The sequence below is a fragment of the Anoplophora glabripennis genome, unplaced genomic scaffold, assembly GCF_000390285.2.
Source record: "Anoplophora glabripennis isolate ALB-LARVAE unplaced genomic scaffold, Agla_2.0 scaffold18, whole genome shotgun sequence".
Taxonomy (NCBI): Eukaryota; Metazoa; Arthropoda; class Insecta; order Coleoptera; family Cerambycidae; genus Anoplophora; species Anoplophora glabripennis.
This window is the reverse complement of record NW_019416221.1, coordinates 460853-481919: the sequence shown is the minus strand read 5'-3', so window position 1 is coordinate 481919 and position 21067 is coordinate 460853. Positions and strand designations below refer to the sequence as shown.

Sequence of the window (21067 nt, the reverse complement as noted above, 5' to 3'; positions counted from 1 at the left end):
AATTTCAAGGTGGAACAAAAAAAAAATTGCTCTTAATCTACATGAGTATAGCTAGAGAAATAGGTACGGGATTGTAAAAATATTGTTTTTTTGTAAAACTGGCAAGTGTTTGAAGTAAATCGTTAAATTTTTGACGAAAAAAGGGGCAGTTATTTGTTTATAACAATTGTTTCAATTAACTTATCGAAAAATCCGTATGTGTTTCTCTTGAAAATGTTGTTTTAAATATGTGGTTAAAGTTTCAAAAGAAAATATTGAAAATTGAGTTATGGTGCGTGTCGTTTTGAAAATGCGTGTTTTGAGAAAAACGCGTTTAAAGTTTTAAAATGAGTTTTAGACATGAACGCGCAGTGACGCTACACTAACATTCTTTTGTTTGAAATGTAACGAAATCTATGAGTGTATTAAAGAAGTTATAAATCAATAGGTAAGAAGGTACGCGGTACCTTCCGAGCGAGTATGTTAATAGCGCAGGTAGCCGTATAAGAGACGCACGACACGATTCTGGAAAAGCGCAAGATTACAAAAAAAAATATTTTTTTTAAAATTTTTTTTTGCCTCATATTCTAGAAGGTTCAAACTATCTTTTGAGCAAAAAAAAACGATTTTTTGAAAATTCTACAGTGGTGTAACCCCTTAAGCAACCCAACATTGCACGATTGGTTTCCTTAGAACATGACGTCACCAATATTAATGAGTCGTTTACAATGACCAGTGACAAATCGGTACGTCTACGTTCGAGATAATGCAATCGCTGATAGGTTGAATAATATACCGTGAAAAATTACACCAATCGGTCAGCGAAACGGAACATTGTCTTTTAATGTAACCTTGATCTTATCATTTTAATAATTTTTAACTATATCCAAATTTAATGGCTAACATGAAGGTCTTTTAAATGATTTCGCGGCTAATATTGTAAAAATGAATGTGTCAGGACAAACAAAAGATCATTTTTACCGAAATTTAACGTTTTTTAAATAGTCTAAATGAGCTCTTTTGTAGCAAAATCTTTTTTGTTAGGTGAAACCATGCTAAAATTTGTATAAAACACAATTTTTTTAAGACAAAAGGCCAGTTTCATCCAGTACATTTTTTAAAACACCAACTGATACTAGTACAGTAATTTTTTGGATTTTATAACAAAATTCTATATTAAAAAAAAAAAATTACAATACACCTAATTTTGTAGCTAAGGCCTAGGGAAGTGATTTTCGCAAATTTCAAAGAAATAATATCTTCAAAATTAAGAGACCTCAACTGTGGTCAAATTTCATTATCCCGGCTAGCCATGGACCGACATCACTCCTCGGTGGTTTGACGTTGATTATAGGATTTGACTGTATGCAAGAGTACCTGCTTTAACACTTCATTTAATGTAGCTTTTTGACAACGTGGCCTATAGGGTTAAATAATATTGCACGCCTTGCAAAGAGATCTTTTAAGAACGAAAAAACAAAAAAATACATAAATGCTGAGCATTAAGCAATTCTTTAGTTACAAAATACTTTATAATACTATATAACCCTGGCGAAAAATTTACCATTACAAGGGGCAGCAGCACCTACCCAAATTTATCTATTCACAAAGTAGAAATAATAAAATAATATTAATTTAAAAAACAATAAATTACTTTAATTGAAATAAGTATTTTACAACAAATTCTAATTTTTCCAAATATTGCTAGATGAATAATAATACATTAAAAAATGATTTCTGTTCCTGCCAGAGAACAACAGTGAAACAACTAATAAAATACAAAGATTTAAAAAGATATTGTGCTCTTATGTAAAACAGATAATAGATGGCGATTGTTTCCAATGTCTTCAGAAATTTGTGATGTTTTGGGCGATAAAACTAGCACACACTTATTTGGCGGGTAAATAAATATGCTTATAAATACCATACATAAAATATATAAATAGTACTGTTGCACAGATGTTTCCATTAATTATCTCACCATTGTTTGCGGGCAGTTATTATTGTTCTAGATTTTACGGTAGAATTATGATTAAAAATGTGTTATTTTACAAAATACTATACATCATCGGTATGGCAAAGACTCAACATACTTTTTAAGTTCCCATATGATATGTAGCGGGGATTGCTCACACTTTATCTTTCTCTACTTTTTCTTTACCTGTAGATCCTGAGTGTAGGGTGTGATCACCTTCTTTGCTTCTGAAGAACAAAATTTCAATCTCTTTATTTATACAGGCCGATTCAAAATTCAGTACAAGGAATTTAGGGGCGTATTGTTGAGGTCAAAATGAGACTTTTTTTTCTATAAAAGTGGGTCCACAAATGCTTAGTTTTCGATATACTGGATGTTCAAATTTTTAATATTTTTTCGATTTTTTAGGAATAATTTTCAAACGGATTTGAATGTTTGCATAAAACTTGGGGTACGGGGGTTTTGATACAACTAATCATTTTCGAGAAAGTCACTGCTGACTAAATGGTAGTATTGTCACTAATCAGCAATTTTCTCGAAAACGGTTAGTTGTAGGAAAAAAATGTAGAGCTAAAATTCAAAATTGGTTGGTCTGAGAGATTTCGACCAAGTATATCTTTTTTGTCTAAAATTGATAAGGGAATAAACGCACTAATACGAAACATCAATGGGGTAGCAAAAAATTAGGTCCAATTTAATTAAAACGTACCCTTATAAGCGGCGTCCTCTACAAGAATCGTCATTAGCAATAACATATTTAAATTTAGCATCCTAAAAAACCCGCATACCCCAAGCTGAGGGTCACTTTCGGTTGAAAACAAAATTAGTGAAAAAGAAGTGTTGTAGGGGCGAGCATTCGCGGAAGAGTCGTCATGGTGTGGAGTCGCTCGCAGGTATATGTATCTCGTGGCTGGCGCCATCCTGACATGGACTTTTTCTGGAGCCCTGGTGCGTCCCGCGTCTGTTCTTTGTCCTTGCATCTGTTAGACTGGTCCGGCTCTTGACGTAATACTTAAAATGGGCTACTTGAGAACATGTGTACCCACAATGCCAACATTCAAATCTGTTTGGAAATTATTCCCAAAAACTCGAACAAAATAAAAAACTTTAACACCCTGTATATCGAAAACTAAGCATTTGTGGAACCACTTTTATAGGAAAAAAAGTCTTATTTTGACCTCAAAAGTATGCCCCTAAACCCTTTGTACTGAATTTTGAACAAGCCTGTATAAGCTGTGAATACATTAATCATTTGGTTATTGCTTTTAAAAGCGAAAAAAATGACGAAGAAACAGCCAAGAAAACTCTAAGCTCTCTCTAGATATTTCTTTAACTATTCAAAAAATCATGAAACTAAAAATTCTACATGGAAAAATCATCGTACAGAGTTCTGCCGGTACCTTTTGGTAAAATAAAATAAATCTATAATCACAGTTCAAAAACATGCTCAAAAACGCAGAAAAAGCAAAAATGACTATTGCAACAATGAATGTTTCAGTAACTGTTGATGATTTACTGAAATTTTTTATGTAGAATTTTTTTTTGAAAAAAGTGTTTTGGCCCGGAAAAACTATGTTAAAAAGTGACGTCTACCAAAGTTGTAGATTTTTGCATGATCTACAATTTTTGTATTGTTTTCTTTGACACAACTTTTGCCGGATATCGCAATAATGTATTTCACTCCCCCAAATCAACCCTCCATCACCCGTTTATTATAAGCAAGCCCCTTTACCATTTCCACTGATAAAAGTCCCGGTAACATTTTTTTTTCTCTGTGTAATTCGTTTGGACTATTGGTGCACACAAACTTATTTCGGGAACGATATACGTAATACAAATGGGTGTACTTTTCACATAAATGTTAGTAAACATGTTCACTTACTTGGACGGTTCAGTAACAGCAGCGCTCGATGTCTTCTGATGCCCCGAAACCAACTCTCCTCCTTGATCGCCAGCTGCACTCTTAATAGTATCCGGCCCCTCAGACTTAACGTCTTCTACTTGAGCAACTTTATCAATACTATTGGTTTTACTGTCTTTGGAATTGTCCGTTTGGCTATCAATACTTTCAAGTTTTAAGTCACTCTCCACGATCGGTTGCTTGTTCTCTTTATTTCCAACGTTCTTTTTAATTTTGCCATCGAAAGAGGCAAAGTTCGCGTCGAACTGTGCCGAACTGAAATCCGCCCAACCGCCGACGGTAGCATCCGAGCTGCCAAAGTCGCTACCCCACGGGTCGGATCCAACAGCCCGTGCCGGACGACTTTCTACTGGTTTCGGTGATGACCACGCTAAGGAAAATAAGTCAATATTCTAGCAAACGTGTTTAGTGAGCTGACAAATTAAAAAGTATACAGGGTGTTGCGAAGAAATAAGTTAAGCCAATAACACGAGAATCTTGTGCAAAAATTAGTGTTGTAACATTCTCAAGACATAAGAATATTCATAAACTTTCGTATATAAAAAACCTTTTGCTGGGACAAGAAAAAGTGAAAAAGTCAGCAGAAAAATTTGATTTAATCAAAAATTTTTATCAATTTAATGTAGCGTAATACGCTACAGAGGAAACATTGAGGGGTGCGTAGCATGTACAGGAATGAGTTCAGGGGCCAATAACCCCTTTACTCTACTCTTGCTTCGACGATACTAAAATTAACCAAAAAAGTGTGCTAGCATTGGATAAAACTGTACAAAATTTCACCCTAATATCTTAAAAATTAATACAGTTATTTCTTTAAGAGGGCTCTATAGCAAATAGGCAACCAGAAAAACATTTTTGTAGATTTTATTACACAGTTTGTCTAAATATGAATCAATGCACAAATAACAGACTTTCCTCAATTCTAACACAGATTTTCTATAAAATGGAGTTAGTTTGAAACTCAAAATACTTTTTGTTGTAAAGAAATTTGTAATCTGCTTCGTAAATTACAAATTTCTTTACACCAAAGAGTAATGTAAGTTTCAAACTAAGACCATTTTATAGAAAATCTGCGTTAAAATGGGGGAAAGTCTGTTATTTGTGTATTAATTCATATTTAGACAAACTGTGTAATAAAATCTACAAAAATGTATTGCAGGTTGCCTATTTGCTATAGAGCCCTCTTAAATCTTGGAGCGTCTAAACGAAAAATGTTAAAGTCCCATTATTCCCGCCTAAAGAAACGCATAGTTAACAGCTTGACCTATTTTATTTATAACACTGTATAATTAATAAACGTTTGGAGTTTTTTTATTTAGTTTGTCATTACTTACGGTCAACATCCATATTTTCATCGCCGCCCTGCTCGTCGTCACTGTCGCTACTATACACGGCCTCATTTCTGTCTTGTTTCTCAATAACGGTCTGAAAAGTGTGATCCCTGTCCTCAAATATCTGATCATCCGCATCATCTAACGTATTAATATTTTGGGCGCACACTTGCTTAAATATCTCATGCTGTTGGACTAGATCTCCTTCTGACAAATCAAAGTTCATATCTGTTCGATGATCAATTGTCCTGAAAATATACAAATACATTTTTTTCCCTAAGTTAATCAACAAGTTTTTCAAAAACCAAAAATTTTTTAATCAATTTGAATTTTACATCTCGATTTTGTACGTTTCGTATTAAATTAAACGCAACTTACTGTAACGTATCATCTCCGTCGTTAAAAGCATCATCGTTAAATCCACTATAACCGTCTATATACTGCGATGTCAAATTTTGCATTTGGTACTGTGAAAACATCTAAAACAAACAAAAGACCACCAAATATAATTTGCCTCGTCTCTATATCCGTAATTTTAACCCTTACCTGTTGTTGCAATGCACTGGACTGAGGGAAAGGTATGTCGCCGTAATCATCATTATCCTCAACCGAACTGTTGGGATGGGCACCCCCCTAAAAAAATTAAAGCATGAGCGTATTACCCCCCTTCGATCGAACTCCGTTCTTACCAATAATGTTTCCTGTATCTTATTAGTTTCGCTCAGTGTGGTGTCTTTAAAATCGTTCAGAGTTTTTGCCACGTCTGGTAAATTGTCTTTCAGATATTGGCCCAAGGCGGTATTAGAACACAAATCAACTATTTTATTGACTATACTGATTAAGTGGCCCATGTAACCCTGTCGGATACCTTTTTCCTGAGCTCTGCGAAGAAAAACGATCGATTAAGTTTAAATCTAATAATTCAAATTAGCTTTAATGGATTTATATCAAACCGACCAAGCGTGTGCGTTGTACTTACTGTTGCTCGTCATTTTCCTTCCATGCTCCCAATATTCGTTCGATTAACTTACAATTTACTAATAACTGAAAATAAAAGAGTCACAATTAATGCACGAGTCATTCGGCTTCATTCACTCGCTCTTACATGTTTAGTTAAGGCATTTGTGTCATCAATTTCCTCAGATACGTGTGTCTTGAGTGCTGATATAAGGCAATTTTCTACTTGGGTGTGTAAAAAATTGTTCCACGGGTACTTAAAAAATAAATCTAACAGTACAGGGAAAGTTCCTATCGATTCTAATTCATTTAACAGCTCTTCATTATTGGACGCTATGACCGTGGCCAACAGTTTCGTTATCTGAAGTCGAGTATTACCTAACGGTGGATTTAGCGTGCCTACTGTGGTAACAATCGGTGTCGTCTGAAATAACACATGCTCTGTATTTTTTTGTTAAGCATAAACGCTCTGACTTACATTTGGTGGGTCGAGCAGTATGTTATGAAAGTCTTTCGCTCTAGCGCAGAAAGCTCGTGTCGTATTAAAAATAATCTTCTGCTTTTGTTCAATATCACTAGCCTCTTCGTTTATATTGGAATTATACATGTTCTGGGAGTTGAATTTTGGAATGCTAAAAAGTTTAAGTACAATTTTGGTATAAGTTGTAAATTATCCGCAATAATTTTTTCCTCTCACCTAGACTGATACACATCTAAAAGAGCTAGAAGTACTTGAATGCCGCCTACGATAGCAGTTTCACTTTTCTCTTCCTTTAATATATGATCCAACAGCAAAGCAACTGTTTCCGGTCTACAATGATATTTATGTTTTAAAAGTGAATTAAGAGGAACTATTTTTTCAATAGTTAACTTTATTATAACAATTAGACTTACGAGCAATTTTTAAACAGAAAGTGCATTCTTTGTAGTTTTTATTAATTTTTACTAATTCAAAAAAAACGCTTATTTACTAGTTGCTAATAATAAGGCATATATTTTAGATTTTGTCATACAGCAAGCGATAAAATAACACATTGGACAAAAAGCCCCACAGATGTTCTACAAATAAAAAATCCATATGTGTGTTAGATCGTACTAACTTCAAAAGAAATATATCAAAATTTCGTGATATTTCGACGATATTGGAGAAATATTGAAATTTTAGTGATTCTACTTTCGACATTATCAAAACAATGGACAAAACGGTTTTTGTTGGGCAAACATATCGTTCAAGTTTGACAATGGCTTGAAAAGTGTTATAAGGAATCTACCCCATTGAAAACAACCATTTGTCTGTAGTTTACCGCCTTTAAATAGGGCCGGGGACGTTCAAATGAGGTGACAACACCAGAAAACAAAAAAAAATCTTCAAAATTGTGGTCGACAACTGTAAAGTGAAGTTGTTAGAGATAATATACACTATCTCTTGATATCTTTAGATTGTCACTTCATTTGGACGTAACGAGCGTTCAGCATCATCGGTGTCTGTACGGCTTCATTTAAACTCAGTAAACCAGCGACAAATGGTGGGGCAGATCCTTTGTAACACTTATCAAGCTACTGTCGAGTTTGAACGGAATTTTTGCCCCACAACAAAAACACACAAAATCCTGTTTTATCCACTGTTTTGAAAATGTCAACAGTAGCGTCACGAAAACTTCGATATTTCGATAAGTAGTGGTCGAAATGTTACGAAACTTACACACGTTCTTCAGTAGTCAGTACTGCCAACTCACATATGAATTTTTGATTTGGCGTCATCTGTGGGACATTCGCAGGACTTTTTAACAAATGTATTAAGTCCTCAATTATCGGTTACTACAATTAGTGATTGTAGAAAAAATAAATTTATACATGTTGATTATATTCATTTTGCCTGCAAGATGTGCCGATCAAGAAGACAGTCTGCCGTAGAAGATTTTAAATAACTCTCTTAAATATAGCTATTTAATGACGGTTTTATATTGTGTATTTAAATATAAGCAAATCTCGCACACAAAATGAATCTGGTCAACCTGTAGTGACCTATCGAAGAACAAAATTTGTTAGATACTTACGATTCTAAAGTATTAAGTAACGGGTCTGGGTCAGCCCTCTCTGTTGAATTCCTCTGAGTATCACGAGCTATCCTAACGAAATCACACAATAATTGAGCAACATTATAGTGCCTCTCCTTATCGATTTTCGGATTCAACAGAGATACTAATGACTGCATTATTCTTTGACTGTCAAGCCACTGTAAAAGATACACAAAAAAAGATGTGAATATCGTTAAAATGGCAAATGACAATGTATTCTTCTAAGATTTAAAACCATTAGATGTACAGGACAAGAGGGTCCATCTAATTGTTGACATTGTCCACAGTTTTACGGGAAGACAACTTTTACACAACAGCAACCGATTTCGCTACTTTGTCAACTTACAACATTATTCATTTTGAAATTTTCATTAAATGATCATAAAAGAAATACAGTGTGTCTCATTTAAAAAATAAAAAATCTCATACAAGATGTTCAATTGTTTTCTTCTAAAAACAAATTTTTTGTTGAGCCTACAAAAAAACAATTTTTAAATCTCCGTTAAAGATATTATCTATTCCCCAAATATCCCAGGAAACCTGTTCAATACATGAAAATATGTTACAGATAAATACAAATTTTCTTAATTACTGTTCTGTAATTTCGTTTTGGCACAATTTCACTCTAATTGTAAGTAAGGGAGCACAAACAGTGCTTTTGCACCTCACCGATCAATTTTCATGTTTTCATATCACCAAATAATGACTTTAATAAGTTCAATCGAGCGAAGGAAAATAATTTAAATAATTCACAAACTATGGCGATGCCTACAATTATTCATAATACAACAGGAAAATATGAATACTTACATTTAAAATATTCTGCCTCATTTCAACCCCTTCAACTTGTGTCATAAGCTTGAGCATGAGATCCATGATAGCCGAAGTGCCTAAGTGTTTGAGCAGTAATGATATAAAGGTGTCCTTAGCCTTTAAAAAGTCTAGGACCTGTAAGCAAGTGAACTGATAGGATAACCAGTTCTGGTGGGCCAAAGAATGGACGAATCACCGTGGGATTGGCCAAAGAAGGAAGGAGCACAGGAAAGAGGGAGAAAAATTCATGTTATATATTACCATTTATTACTATAGTACTAAGTAAAAATATAAATTCATATAAAAGCTGAAACTTGCATACTAATTGTATAAGGTTTCCACTATATCTTACTTTTATTCCAATTCAGGTCACCGAAATTAAGAAACATTGATGTTAGTAGTACACTCAACCCTTGTACACACAAATACATGAGAAATAAAACCAAATATTAACAACTTTGAATCCCTTCAGAATTCCTGGAAATCTTTGTATAATTGAATGCTAACAAATAACATTAAGCTAATTCCATTATACAAATTGATGGAATTATTTTAAAGTGGTCTTAGTTATTGAATCTTTGATAGTGCATGTCCAGATTGTGACAATTTCATTGATTCTAAATATTTCTGAATAAAGAATATTTTATAGAAATATATTGAAAATTTAAACTGTTGTATGTGTCAATCTACCGACCTTAAAAAAGACCTTTGTTGGAACACCATTTTCATTCACAAAATAAATTGCAGGAAGTTGAAACTAATCTTTAAACTGTCAATACTTTTTTATTAAATGTGTTGATTTATTAGATTTCACTGTCACAATGCAATAACTATTTATTTTATTTAAATGGTTACAATCATATTTAATATCACCATTTTTTTGAAGAAAATGGGCCAAAAAAAATTGCAGCTTAGAGTAGTCCAACAAATATGGCAGTTCCACATCAAATATTTTTCAATTAATTCTTAAGGGTTTGTAAAAAGAAGATTAAAGTCCATTTTGATTTTTTGGAAAACATAAATGAAGATTCACAGAAAAAAATATAAATTTAATTCTCCACACAGTGAAATGAAACAAAATACATATATATTAATACTACTCTGTACATATAACATCCGGTTAAACTCGTATTTCCTGTTTCATTCACTAAAAGTTGCCCAAAACACATTTTTAATTAAAAAAAAACTGCATGCATCTTATTTTTGTATACCACACATGTATAAAAAACTTCAAATTATTATTCATATGAACAGAAAACTTTCGGACAGAACTAGGAGACCTCCTAATATCTAGACAATAATTACTGATACTGGATAAAGTAATTCATAAGTATTCAATAGATGGTATACACAATTAACTCATCATCGGATAGTAAAACGAAAGACCTTATTTACCAATGATTGTTCTGTCTCAAAAACATTGTCATAAAACTTCTTTAAGTGGAAACCTTATAGTGCTTATCTTCAGGAATAAAAAGGACAGTTAAATTAGTCTTTAGATAAAATTTTGACAAAAGAGGAACTTACATGGGATTTGTTAATAAGAGAAATCTTGATAGTTTAATCCACCTCAAAATGACCAAATTAATAAATGTATAACTCCCGTATAAAAATGTTTTTAAAGTAACTAATAATGATAACATTGATAACTTTTATTCCCGAGAAAAGGTACCACATTTTATTCATAACATTTAAAAAACCCGCTGAAAATTTAAATGTAAGTTTAAAAAAAAACAAAATGATTTAATTATAGCACAATCCGGAATAATAGTATTACAAATATGAAAGTAGATAGGAAAAGGTTTACTTTCCAAATGTCATTTATTTTTTAAGGTGATAATACACCCAGAAAAAACTAAATATATTTATTAAGCACAAATAAAATTCAACAAAAAATTAAAAGTATACTCCTCCAGATTTAGTAAAATAATACAATCTTTATGTAGATTTGGCTATAATTATATAAAATGTGGTACATAACGATTCATTTCTCCCACACAGAACGCTAACAAATTAAAAACGTATACATATAAACACGTTTTACCTTTACCACAGAAGCATTAGTTCAAATACGATATGCACTAACCTGCTCAGTCTTTTTTGCAATAAGGGCACCCATTATTTTACTAAAGTAGGAAGCCAATAGCGGATTCAGAGGAGGATCGCATTCCAAAAAAGAATAAAGCTTATCTAGTAGAACTTCATTACCAGCCAATGTTTCATTTAAAGCTGGTACATCACAAGTTAGCAACTCACTTGCTATGTTTGGGTACTTAAATCTAGATCTTTCTTCTATTTCAATTGACGGTTCTTTTATAGTTAACGTTACTAATTCTTCCATCACGTCAGGCTTTAATAGGCTAAAAAGAATATTTTTAGTACAAATATAATTCACTAAATTAAATGATTATGGAAGACAGAACTTACAAGTCTATTAATGTTTTATTCTGAGCCCTACATTCATTAATAATATCGTCGGCGTCCATAACTTCTTGTAGTGTAACATCCTATAAATAAATATAAAAAATTTCAAGTTTTAAATAACTGATACCAATCATTGATTTACCTCTTTGCCTAGAAGACCCTCAATTTGTGAGGAAGATGAGGTATTGTATTTCCAAAACATAGTACTGAATTCTAAAACAGACGCAAAAACTTATCTCAACTGTAAATATGGACAGGAGTAGTATTTTAAAATACGCATCGCATGTTTTGAATAAAAAGTAACAACTGTATTTCAAGCATATTGTTATAAATCCGCACACCTTTTTTAAACTTTACAGAAGACGTTGGGTTAGGTTCATTTGAGATGACCCCGTAATAGAAATTTTATCAAATTTCCATAAGACACACACACTAATTCATTAATCCTAAAGAGCATATCACAAATTTCACATTAATTAACTTGTGGAAGTGGTATATAATTAGTAATTGTCTAAAATTCAATAAATACTTTTATACAGTGATAAAAATGACCACCATTCATAATCCCACAATGCACTTGTTGAATTTATAAATGACGGATCAAAGCGCGAAATTTGAAAAACGTGAGTGATCTTGGAAGCAAGCTCGTATATTAAGCTTATATTTTACTTACCGGTATGAAACTCAATCATTTTAAATCTTTTATAATTTGTTTTACCTCAATTGCTGTTTTGGGAGTTATATTGTGTCAGATTTAATTAACTATAGAAACCAGTGCTGCTATCAATAGTGACACTGACATCGCTCAAGAGGGAATTACGTTAACTAAAATATTTTAAATTAAAATTACGGTAGATTACAATCCATACTGCATTAAGCTAATACAGTTTAAGTATTAATTACTTAAATTATTTAAGTCAAATTCTTTAATTTTCTTTTTAATATACAGGGTGTTCAATAAGTGACGTGATGTCAAGAGTAGGGGTGAAAGGTTAAGATAACACCTCAGTCTTTCGATGTCGACCATATTTTTTGTGTTGGTAAAAATACTGCAAAAATATATATACTTTCTGAGGCACCATTTTATTTAGATTAATAAAATTTATAACTGTTGCACGTCGTTAATCAGTTACGGGCATCCATATATTTTGGGGTAGTCTAACACAATTGACTCACTAAGAATAGACTTTTGAATACCACAAGGTTAATTTACAGGGCCTATACCAGACTAGAATACCCCTAAATGCTTTTGGTACATCTACCAATCAAAAAAAAAGAAAAAACAGAAAAACTGTTTCAGTGTCCTGATCAACTTTTATGTTTTAGTTAAAAAAAAAACTATTTAACTAAAAGGGCTGAAAATCTATGTATTTTTTACAAATAAGTGATTAGTAATAAAACAACAATTTATTGACGGAAACTAATGTGATAGGTTTAACTGTATTAAAATATTTACATACAATGATTTCCACAACAAAATGTAAATGCTAAAAATGTACAAGGAGGTCCTTAAGAAACCCTGCTGGCTTCCCCAGGGAGAGGCAGTGGTTTGCCACCAATAACAATCGATGGACCAATATAATAACGTATGAGAAGACTAGAACCTCGTTTGAGTTGGTTTCGGCCTGCTAAATCTGCCCAACAATCGACCCAGGTTTTGTAATGAGGCATGAAGTTCGGTGACCCGGCTATCAGGCCTGAATTTGTAACAGCCATACAGTTCGAAACAACTTGGAAGGGATAAGTTATTGCTGTTGCCAAAAACTAAAAAAAAAATATAATCATGAAAATACAAGAGGCAAGGCAATACAAGTTTTAAAACTTACAGTCATGGTAGCTGAAGTATAAACTTTTAACTCTCTTTCTTCAACAATGTAATGGTTTATGGCATAAGTCAAACTGCTAGCTAATAACAAAGAACATATATCTCCTAATAGTCTAGGTATTAGACCACTGAAGAACCCCAAAATCCCATTTTGCGAATAAATTTCTTTTACCGAACTAAATATCCCACTAAAAAGAAAAATTGTGGGACATATTCTTTAAAATTGTAATCATACACTTACTTATATTTTGTCTCTCTTCCAACAAATTGTGCCATCATTCTCACAGTTATTACATGAAACGGTTGACTGACAAAAATAGCAGCTGTGTGAGTTATAATGTCACATTTTACAGACCTAATAAACCTTTCTTTTCTAAAAAAAATAAATAAATATATAAAACATAAAAAGATTTTCAACTTGAACATTAGTATCAGCTTACTTCTGAACTTCAGTAGGTTCCTCTTCCAAATCGTCATCGTCATCTTTGGGGGGCTCTAAATAGTCTAAAAGCTTTTGAGTTGCTATTGCACTTAATAGATTTCCACAAACTTTTGGAGCTAAACCATTGTAACAACCAGCAAATCCATCAACTGATTTAATGTGTTTCACTAAAATAAAATATCTAGATAAATACGTTCACTACATAAGATAAGCTTACGTACCATATTCAAAGATATTAGGCAGCTTAAGGGCTGGTTTACCAAAGAAGGTTTTGGCTGGCCTAGGTGGAATAGGTTCATGACCAATCTAAAATTTTTCAAATACCGTCAAATAAGATTACGTCAATATTAAAAATTTACTAACCTGTATCAGAACCTTTGCATACTCAAAAGGGTGTGATGCGGTATTTACAATAATTCTCAATGCATAATTAGACCATTTGTTTTCCTTCTGCTTTGACATAATTCGTGTGATATCAGAAAAATTAATTTTCCTTAAATTTTTTAAAACAATCGGTAAAATAAATCAAAATCCGAGCCGTCAAATTAGGTCGCCAACTGCTTTTTTTATAATATTTGTTACAATCGATTTCATGATACCGAATTGCCAATAGATATAAATTCCAAATTTGTCGTATAAGCACAGTATAAAGTATCCGCGATAATTTAAAGCAAAGTTCATATATCTTTGATATTAGTAAGAAAATAATTTTTTCATAACCGTTATTTAGAATTATAATTATTAATTAATAAATTATTATTAATTAATATAATTATAATAAACAAATTACAAAACCTAGTATTCTTTGTCCTTAAGTTTAAAAAGTAATAGGTATAGTCCATTCACTGGGCTTAATTTTGTGCACCAATCCATCAATAGAGCCGCTTTGCATGTCGTTCAACTCGAGTGTGATAATTTATAAAATCAATAGCCAACCGTACACGACGATTAAATCGATCTTCTACGTGCCAAAACAATCCTATAGATTAGATATCATACGATAAATCTGCAAATCTTAACTCTTGTGCTTTAGTGTGAGCATTATCTGGGAGTCATAGCCTTTCCCATTATGTGTATTAAGTTGTAATTCTACATGTCTTCCTACTTCCTTCCTTACCCAACGCAGGGATCACATAGAAATGACAAAATAATTCAAATTTCTATTACAAATTTTAGACTTGCCATGTGAAGACAGTGCGACTATATACTAAATAGGGAAAAATTAATATAATATAAAAAATATACAGAGTGCTTTACAAAGCACCATCATTATAATTCGAGGATAAGTAAAAATAAATTGGAAACAGACATAGAAAATTACTTTATTAAATAATATTTTGACACTTTGTTATATTACATTTATGCTCAATAATCAAAGTTGTATTCAAAATATGATGAATCAAAAGTATGAACTCGAACGTAACCATCTTCACCACCAGAGCTATAGCTTTTTCCATCAGGATGAAATGCGACACTGTTAATGGGGCCGAAATGTCCTTTCACTCTTCCAAATTCTTCCTCAAAGACCATGTGGAAGAAACGGGAGTCAAATTTACCTACTCTGGTTGAGGTAGTTGTTACATCCATGGCATCCTGTCCTCCTCCTACAACCACATGTTCTAGAATGGGGCTAATAGCCGCAGAATTCACCGGTCGTTCAGTTTTGTAAGTTTTTAAAAGCATCAGGTCCTCAGCATCAAACAGTTTGGCAGTGTGATCCTTTGAGGCAGTGATAAACATCGTTCCGTCCTTGTTCCACTGCATATCATTGATTAAGTTATCGTGTTCTCTTACCGACATTATTTCTTTACCAGTCTGAAAAAAAAATATTTATAGAATACCTAATTCATGATGTGAGAGATTTGTAGAAACCTTATTATACAGGGTGCGGCAAATTTCCAATTAACTAATAAACTTCTTTATTACCTTGAGATCCCACTGAGTAATTCCTCCATTTTCATGTCCTGTAATAATCATTTCATCTAAATTATCCCACAAGATGGATGAAACTCTAGGTCCTTTAATAGGTATCCTCAATATAGGATCCTGTTGTCCTATACTATCATCGATTGTTCTTGTATCAATAATAAACATTTCACAAGGTTGTTTCATGGCTTTGTCAGTTGTATAAACTGCCATATTTGCTGAATAACTGAACATGCATGTTCTTACGGATGAAGCAGTGGAGATATTTCCTATTTCTTTTCCCGTTTCACAATCCCACAATTTACAGCTATTGTCTCCAGCACCCGACATGAATTTTGTTGTAGTCCAATCGACATCAATACACCAAACAGCACCTTGATGTCCATTAAACGTACCTAACCGTTCTCCATTCAGGGCGTACCAAACATTTGGCTTATTATCTTTTGACGCTGAGAATAATAGGTCACCCTCTCGATTATATTTGATTTGGGTTATGGCACGTTCGTGCCCATGTAACATTATGGGTTTCTAAAAAGATGAGCATTAAAAAATATTAGGTTAATTTCAATATGTCACATTCAATTCCTTAGAAAAAAAAATTAACAAGGATTGTATTCAGTTACTTTTACAATACTTACCATCGTTTATATTGTTACTTATATTATCAATTCAAATTTTGTTGTAGAATACACGTTCCACACAAAAAAATAACCCAACAAATTTAGCGATTGCTTAAAAATTGACAAACAATTGACAATTGACATGACATATGACGAAGATAGGGATATAGGGATTTTAGATTTTCACTGACTATTACGATCACAGGAACAGTCCACTACAAATCATTTAAAATTGTTTTAAAATTTATAAGTTTTATTTACAGTTTAGTAGAGTAAAATAAATACCGAGGAAAGATAGAACCAAAAATATTTTATTTGTATTAACATCATATTGTTATGTATTTACTGTATTTAATTATAGCAAAATTATCAACTATTAAAAAAATAATCTCTTGGGCAACGTTGCTCCTTCAACAGCATCTAGCAGTTTCCTTTTCAAAGATGGTTTTTCCGTTTCCTTTACCTTTCTAATATTTTTAGGTAATGGCAATTTAGGACCTAAAGTTGGTGCAGGTTTGTTACTGAAAAATGGCATTTGCAGACACTCAGAACATTCTTTCCGTTTAACTGGACTTAAAACCAAAAGACATTCAATCAAATCTAATAAATCATCTCCTGCTGCAGTAAAAATATTCTTTAATGGGATGGATTGAAACGGTTTGAATTCTATATAATCTACTAGAGATTTAACTCCCGGCCAGTTTTCTTCAGTGGGATTTCCAAAAACTCCAAATATTTTAGTAAGTTGATCCAAATCAGATTCTCCAGGGAATAATGGTACTCGAAGTAATAATTCGGCTAAAATACATCCTACGGCCCACATATCAATGCCTGTACTGTACTGTTTTGCTCCAAACAATAACTCTGGAGCTCTGTACCACCTTGTAACAACTTGGTGGGTGTTAATGCGATTCGGTGATCCATATAATTTAGCTAATCCAAAATCACCTATTTTAAGAACTCCACTACAATTCACCAACAAATTATTTGGTTTCAAGTCTCTATGCAATATCCAGTTTAAATGTAAATATTCTAGTCCTTGCAATGTCTGTAGTATGTAAGACTTTATATTCGCAGTAGTAAGTATTATTGTGTTGTCCTTAATAATAATTTCCAAATCGGTATCCATAAAATCAAAAACAAGAGACACGTTGGACATATGTCCAAATACATCTAGTAAACCTATTAAATTTTTGTGGTGTAGTTCTTGCAATAACTTAATTTCTCTTAAGGCCGTTCTATTAATTCCATCTTGAGCTTCTTGTCTAGTACCTATTTTAATTTTCTTTACAGCCACTATGACATCAGTTTCTACGTCCCTAGCTTTGTATACAGTAGCAAATTGACCTTCTCCAAGAAACTCAATTTTTTCATATCTTTTTATTTTATTTTCCATGTTTACTAGTAAGTGGATCGAACATTAACTATTTTAAATTTGATTCATATTTGTAAATTGTAAATGAGGTTATGCGCTTTTGTTAGTTTTGTTGACTGATGGAGTCGGAGTGATGGATGTCATGGAACATAACCTATTCTGATTTAATGTTCAGTTTAGCAAAAAAGAGCTTGATGACTTTCTAGTTTACAAGTGACAAAGGAGTAAGTTCAAGTACTTATTAAAATAAATTACTCTGAAACTATTTGAAAACACTGCTTCGAACAGTACAAATCTTTAAAATAAAAATACCACCGACATTAACAGGAATAAAACGTATCCTTTTTGCTTAAAAATTTATTGAAAATAAAATGATTGTAAGTTACGAGACATACAACTTTCTTCACAATTCTTTTTTTATTTTAAACCACAGCAAAATAGTTTCAAACCGTTTTAAAAATAATGAATAATATACTTACTGATAAATGAAATGTAATATAATATGCATAATGATAGTGTTCATTTATGCAACAGCTAATAGATTTGTTCCTAGTGCATTTGAAACTGTTTCCAACAGTCTGAGGTCAGAGGCAGTCGCATTTAATTCCAAACAAAGAATTTTGAACCAATATGTCGGAATGCGCACATGGGCGTAGCTACAATTTTTGTTTTGGGGTGGACCCACGGCTGCAAAATCTATGGAGGCCTCCCAAAAAAAAAGAAATGTTGCGCAGTCCCCGTCCGACCAATATGACAAGGATGATAATATTAGAAGTTTTTTTCTGGGGTGAGCACACCCCTGCTCCCCCCTATGCGCATGCATCTGACTGTTGGAAACTATTTTGGATTGTTCTGGGAACAAAACTAAAGCTTCGTTAGAAAAACCAAAACGGAACCGCAAATTTCTGGTTAAACATTTAATCAGTTGCTGAAAATCGGAAATAATAGATCACAATTCTTATTTTAATTTAAAAAGGGATAAATAATACACAAATTGGTACCGATCGACCAGCGACAATTTTATTTTTTAATTCACAAAATAAAAATTATTTACAGTTCCACTTTACCATGCACAAAAAATTTAAAATAAAGTCTATGAAAATAATTTAGATTAACCGGATCCTAACGAGCTTCTTTCTCTTCATCTGAATCGGACAATGGTTCCACACTGATTGCATCTTCATTCTTATCGTCTATTTTTTTATCGTTAGAACTAGGACTTAATACATCGCCCAGTCCTAATATTTTTGGCAGTCCAGATAGGATGGAAGAACTTTTGTCCTTGTTGATAGTGCTTATGTTGTGCGTGACTTTGATTTGCTGATTGGGAAGAATAGGAAATGAGGTGCCGTTGATGGTGGCTGTTCCATTCTCATTTAGATTTATTTGCCCTAAATTTGCGGGCAAAATCCCTGTCACGGATACGCCGCTAATGTTGGTCTGGACCGGAATTGGGATGTTGGACAAGTCTATGATGCTGCCGTTGTGTCCCGGGTCAAAAAAGGTTAAGTCTACTTGTTCGTGTCTGAAAATAATAAATATTTGGTGTCCTTAGAGACGGCATCTCCCAGAGTTTCCGCTACTGGTTGACATATTTGTCAGGGTAGCGAAGTAGAAATAGACAAAATCAATTTGACATTCATACAATGTACATCCTCACCTCAAAACTATTTCATTCCTGTACTTACGTTTCATTTCCTTCTTCGGCATCTTCGTCAACGTCTGTCAGTATTCCAATTTCATACACCACAGACTTTATAACGTATCTAAAATGAATGAGAAAATACGTAATATTTTATTTACATTCTACAGATGCGGTATATGTTTCCCTATATTTCGCATCTCTTAATTAGAATTATTATTTTTGAGATAGAACAAAAAATCTTCAATAAAACTTGCTTGAATTATGCTGAAGTGCCAAAGTTTATGTCAAAATCTATCAAGCAGTTGTTTACGAAGACAGAACATTTTCTTAAAATTATGGCGACACAGGTTTAATAAGTGTGTCTCTAATAATAAGGGAGACACAGCCAAAAGAACGTGTCAAAAGCTCATTGTATAGGGGCACACAGAGTAGTACTAATTGTTTTATGTGCCTGTGTTATTATCTACTTTTACCTACTTTTTTCTCTTGAGTGTGGGCAATACCCAATCAAATAAAAACAGATTATACGGGGCGTTTTATAATAAACAAAAGTTGCTTTATTTCAAACAATGTTCATTTGTTTTATTGTTTCTTTCGATTTTTCAACTTGTGTGTACTTCTTTTTTTAATTAAGCAGCCTCTCAAAAAATATTCTACAGAGATACGACTGAGTTTCTACACACAAAAAAATATTTTTCGGGAAGCACACAACAAAAACGATTTTTTCGTGCCTAGTTTAAACTGTTTCAAGATACAAAATATATAAATATATGTGATATATAGACTGAATTGATAGTTTAGATTAATTGCATGTTAATCGCTTTGTTTTAAAATAAGTACCCAAAAAAATTACAAATTTGCTATAAAATATATAAAATCGTACACTTACAAGTTCTGAGAAGTTTCATTGCCGGATTCCGTGGTTGTGTCCTCATTTGCTACATTTTCCTCATTTTCTATAGGGATGGAAATGCCACTGCTCAACAATAAGAATAGTCCAAGAACGTATGGTAAGTGAAACATTTTGAAAAACTGAGACATCGTCATGGGTTTTGCTTATATATACAATAAATAACTAATTAGCACGTGTGACGTTTGATTTACAGTAAAAATTTGTAGATATTATGATAATTCGTTTTAATCTTATTCCTTTTAAGTTTTCGAATATAATTCAAGGCGTCTGTACTGTTTACTTATGTGAGTCAGATTGGAAATTTAACTTTTCTAGAACTGGTATTACTTTATATTTACTTTAACTGAAATTTAAAAATGTTAAATGTGAATAATATGTATCGTTTTAATTTACAATAAAATGAGTAGATAGATTTTAGTTTTTTAAACACTTTGCTGACCTTTGTGTACCTTACCTTATACCTATACAAAATGCATTTCTATACTTACCTTATTACCTCTTGCCTTACCTTAACTTACCTTGCCTTACCTTACCTTATTATACTACTGATATCTACTACCGTCATCTTTTATGTTGTTTTAGATCATTTATTTTATAGGCAAAATAAATTTATGTAACTTTTATAGAACCTATAAAAGGTTTGTATTAGAACTGAAATTTAAAATTTACTTCAAACACCAAAGCATGTTTCAAGATTCAGAAAGATTCAGACATTTGTATACAATTAGAGAAATAATATTATTAGGCAAACATACTGGCATAATAGTTTGAAATAAATATTTGTATTGCGATTGTAAAACAGAAACAATAATTATAATAATGTAAAAATTATATATTGACATT

General features: G+C 32.5%; 5 protein-coding genes across 7 annotated transcripts; all 5 read right to left on the bottom strand.

Annotated features, from left to right (window-relative positions):
- Positions 1–1108: 1108 nt before the first annotated feature.
- LOC108908284 (serine/threonine-protein phosphatase 6 regulatory subunit 3) lies at positions 1109–12035 on the bottom strand. 3 transcript variants are annotated; one of them, XM_018712282.2, is made up of 16 exons: positions 11820–12035; positions 11621–11691; positions 11482–11561; positions 11141–11414; positions 9052–9222; positions 8221–8399; positions 6861–6974; positions 6642–6795; positions 6312–6587; positions 6186–6250; positions 5896–6088; positions 5753–5839; positions 5585–5685; positions 5210–5454; positions 3837–4245; positions 1109–2181 (listed from the first exon to the last, which is right to left on the bottom strand). In XM_018712282.2, the coding sequence occupies exons 2-16, from the start codon at positions 11678–11680 to the stop codon at positions 2109–2111; spliced, it is 2481 nt and encodes an 826-aa protein (XP_018567798.1). In that variant the 5' UTR covers positions 11681–11691; positions 11820–12035; the 3' UTR covers positions 1109–2108. The 3 variants fall into 3 exon arrangements, with proteins under 3 accessions (XP_018567798.1, XP_018567799.1, XP_018567800.1); XM_018712283.2 differs by having other exon boundaries at positions 3837–4224; XM_018712284.2 differs by having other exon boundaries at positions 9052–9189.
- Positions 12036–12866: 831 nt separating this feature from the next.
- On the bottom strand, positions 12867–14306 carry LOC108908221 (mitochondrial carrier homolog 2). The gene is made up of 6 exons (XM_018712171.1): positions 14109–14306; positions 13967–14051; positions 13744–13912; positions 13545–13676; positions 13305–13491; positions 12867–13242 (listed from the first exon to the last, which is right to left on the bottom strand). Exons 1-6 carry the CDS (start codon positions 14205–14207, stop codon positions 12988–12990), a joined length of 927 nt encoding a protein of 308 aa, XP_018567687.1. The 5' UTR covers positions 14208–14306; the 3' UTR covers positions 12867–12987.
- A 745-nt stretch (positions 14307–15051) lies between these two features.
- Positions 15052–16421, bottom strand: LOC108908207 (eukaryotic translation initiation factor 3 subunit I). Its single transcript, XM_018712153.1, has 3 exons — positions 16310–16421; positions 15672–16199; positions 15052–15560 (listed from the first exon to the last, which is right to left on the bottom strand). The coding sequence occupies exons 1-3, from the start codon at positions 16310–16312 to the stop codon at positions 15111–15113; spliced, it is 981 nt and encodes a 326-aa protein (XP_018567669.1). The 5' UTR covers positions 16313–16421; the 3' UTR covers positions 15052–15110.
- A 165-nt stretch (positions 16422–16586) lies between these two features.
- On the bottom strand, positions 16587–17799 carry LOC108908215 (cyclin-dependent kinase 7). Its single transcript, XM_018712163.1, has one exon. The coding sequence runs from the start codon at positions 17685–17687 to the stop codon at positions 16668–16670; it is 1020 nt and encodes a 339-aa protein (XP_018567679.1). The 5' UTR covers positions 17688–17799; the 3' UTR covers positions 16587–16667.
- Positions 17800–18664: 865 nt separating this feature from the next.
- Positions 18665–20339, bottom strand: LOC108908239. Its single transcript, XM_018712198.1, has 3 exons — positions 20201–20339; positions 19355–19432; positions 18665–19191 (listed from the first exon to the last, which is right to left on the bottom strand). Exons 1-3 carry the CDS (start codon positions 20332–20334, stop codon positions 18789–18791), a joined length of 615 nt encoding a protein of 204 aa, XP_018567714.1. The 5' UTR covers positions 20335–20339; the 3' UTR covers positions 18665–18788.
- Between the last annotated feature and the right edge of the window lie 728 nt (positions 20340–21067).

Excerpts from the sequence above, each read along its gene's own strand:
- LOC108908284 (XM_018712282.2), bottom strand. The coding sequence starts at position 11,680 with ATGTTTTGGAAATACAATACCTCATCTTCCTCACAAATTGAGGGTCTT. Across the intron at positions 8,400-9,051 it reads TGAGGCAGAATATTTTAAAT|TGGCTTGACAGTCAAAGAAT; the intron begins GTAAGTATTCAT and ends TATCTTTTACAG. Across the intron at positions 6,975-8,220 it reads TTACTTAATACTTTAGAATC|ACCGGAAACAGTTGCTTTGC; the intron begins GTAAGTATCTAA and ends ATATCATTGTAG.
- LOC108908221 (XM_018712171.1), bottom strand. The coding sequence starts at position 14,207 with ATGTCAAAGCAGAAGGAAAACAAATGGTCTAATTATGCATTGAGAATT. Across the intron at positions 13,492-13,544 it reads GGAAGAGAGACAAAATATAA|TGGGATATTTAGTTCGGTAA; the intron begins GTAAGTGTATGA and ends TTTTCTTTTTAG. Across the intron at positions 13,243-13,304 it reads ATACTTCAGCTACCATGACT|TTTTTGGCAACAGCAATAAC; the intron begins GTAAGTTTTAAA and ends TTTTTTTTTTAG.
- LOC108908207 (XM_018712153.1), bottom strand. Across the intron at positions 15,561-15,671 it reads TTACTCAGTGGGATCTCAAG|ACTGGTAAAGAAATAATGTC; the intron begins GTAATAAAGAAG and ends TTTTTTTTTCAG.
- LOC108908215 (XM_018712163.1), bottom strand. The coding sequence starts at position 17,687 with ATGGAAAATAAAATAAAAAGATATGAAAAAATTGAGTTTCTTGGAGAA.
- LOC108908239 (XM_018712198.1), bottom strand. The coding sequence starts at position 20,334 with ATGTTTCACTTACCATACGTTCTTGGACTATTCTTATTGTTGAGCAGT. Across the intron at positions 19,433-20,200 it reads AATGAAACTTCTCAGAACTT|ATACGTTATAAAGTCTGTGG; the intron begins GTAAGTGTACGA and ends CATTCATTTTAG. Across the intron at positions 19,192-19,354 it reads GCCGAAGAAGGAAATGAAAC|ACACGAACAAGTAGACTTAA; the intron begins GTAAGTACAGGA and ends TATTATTTTCAG.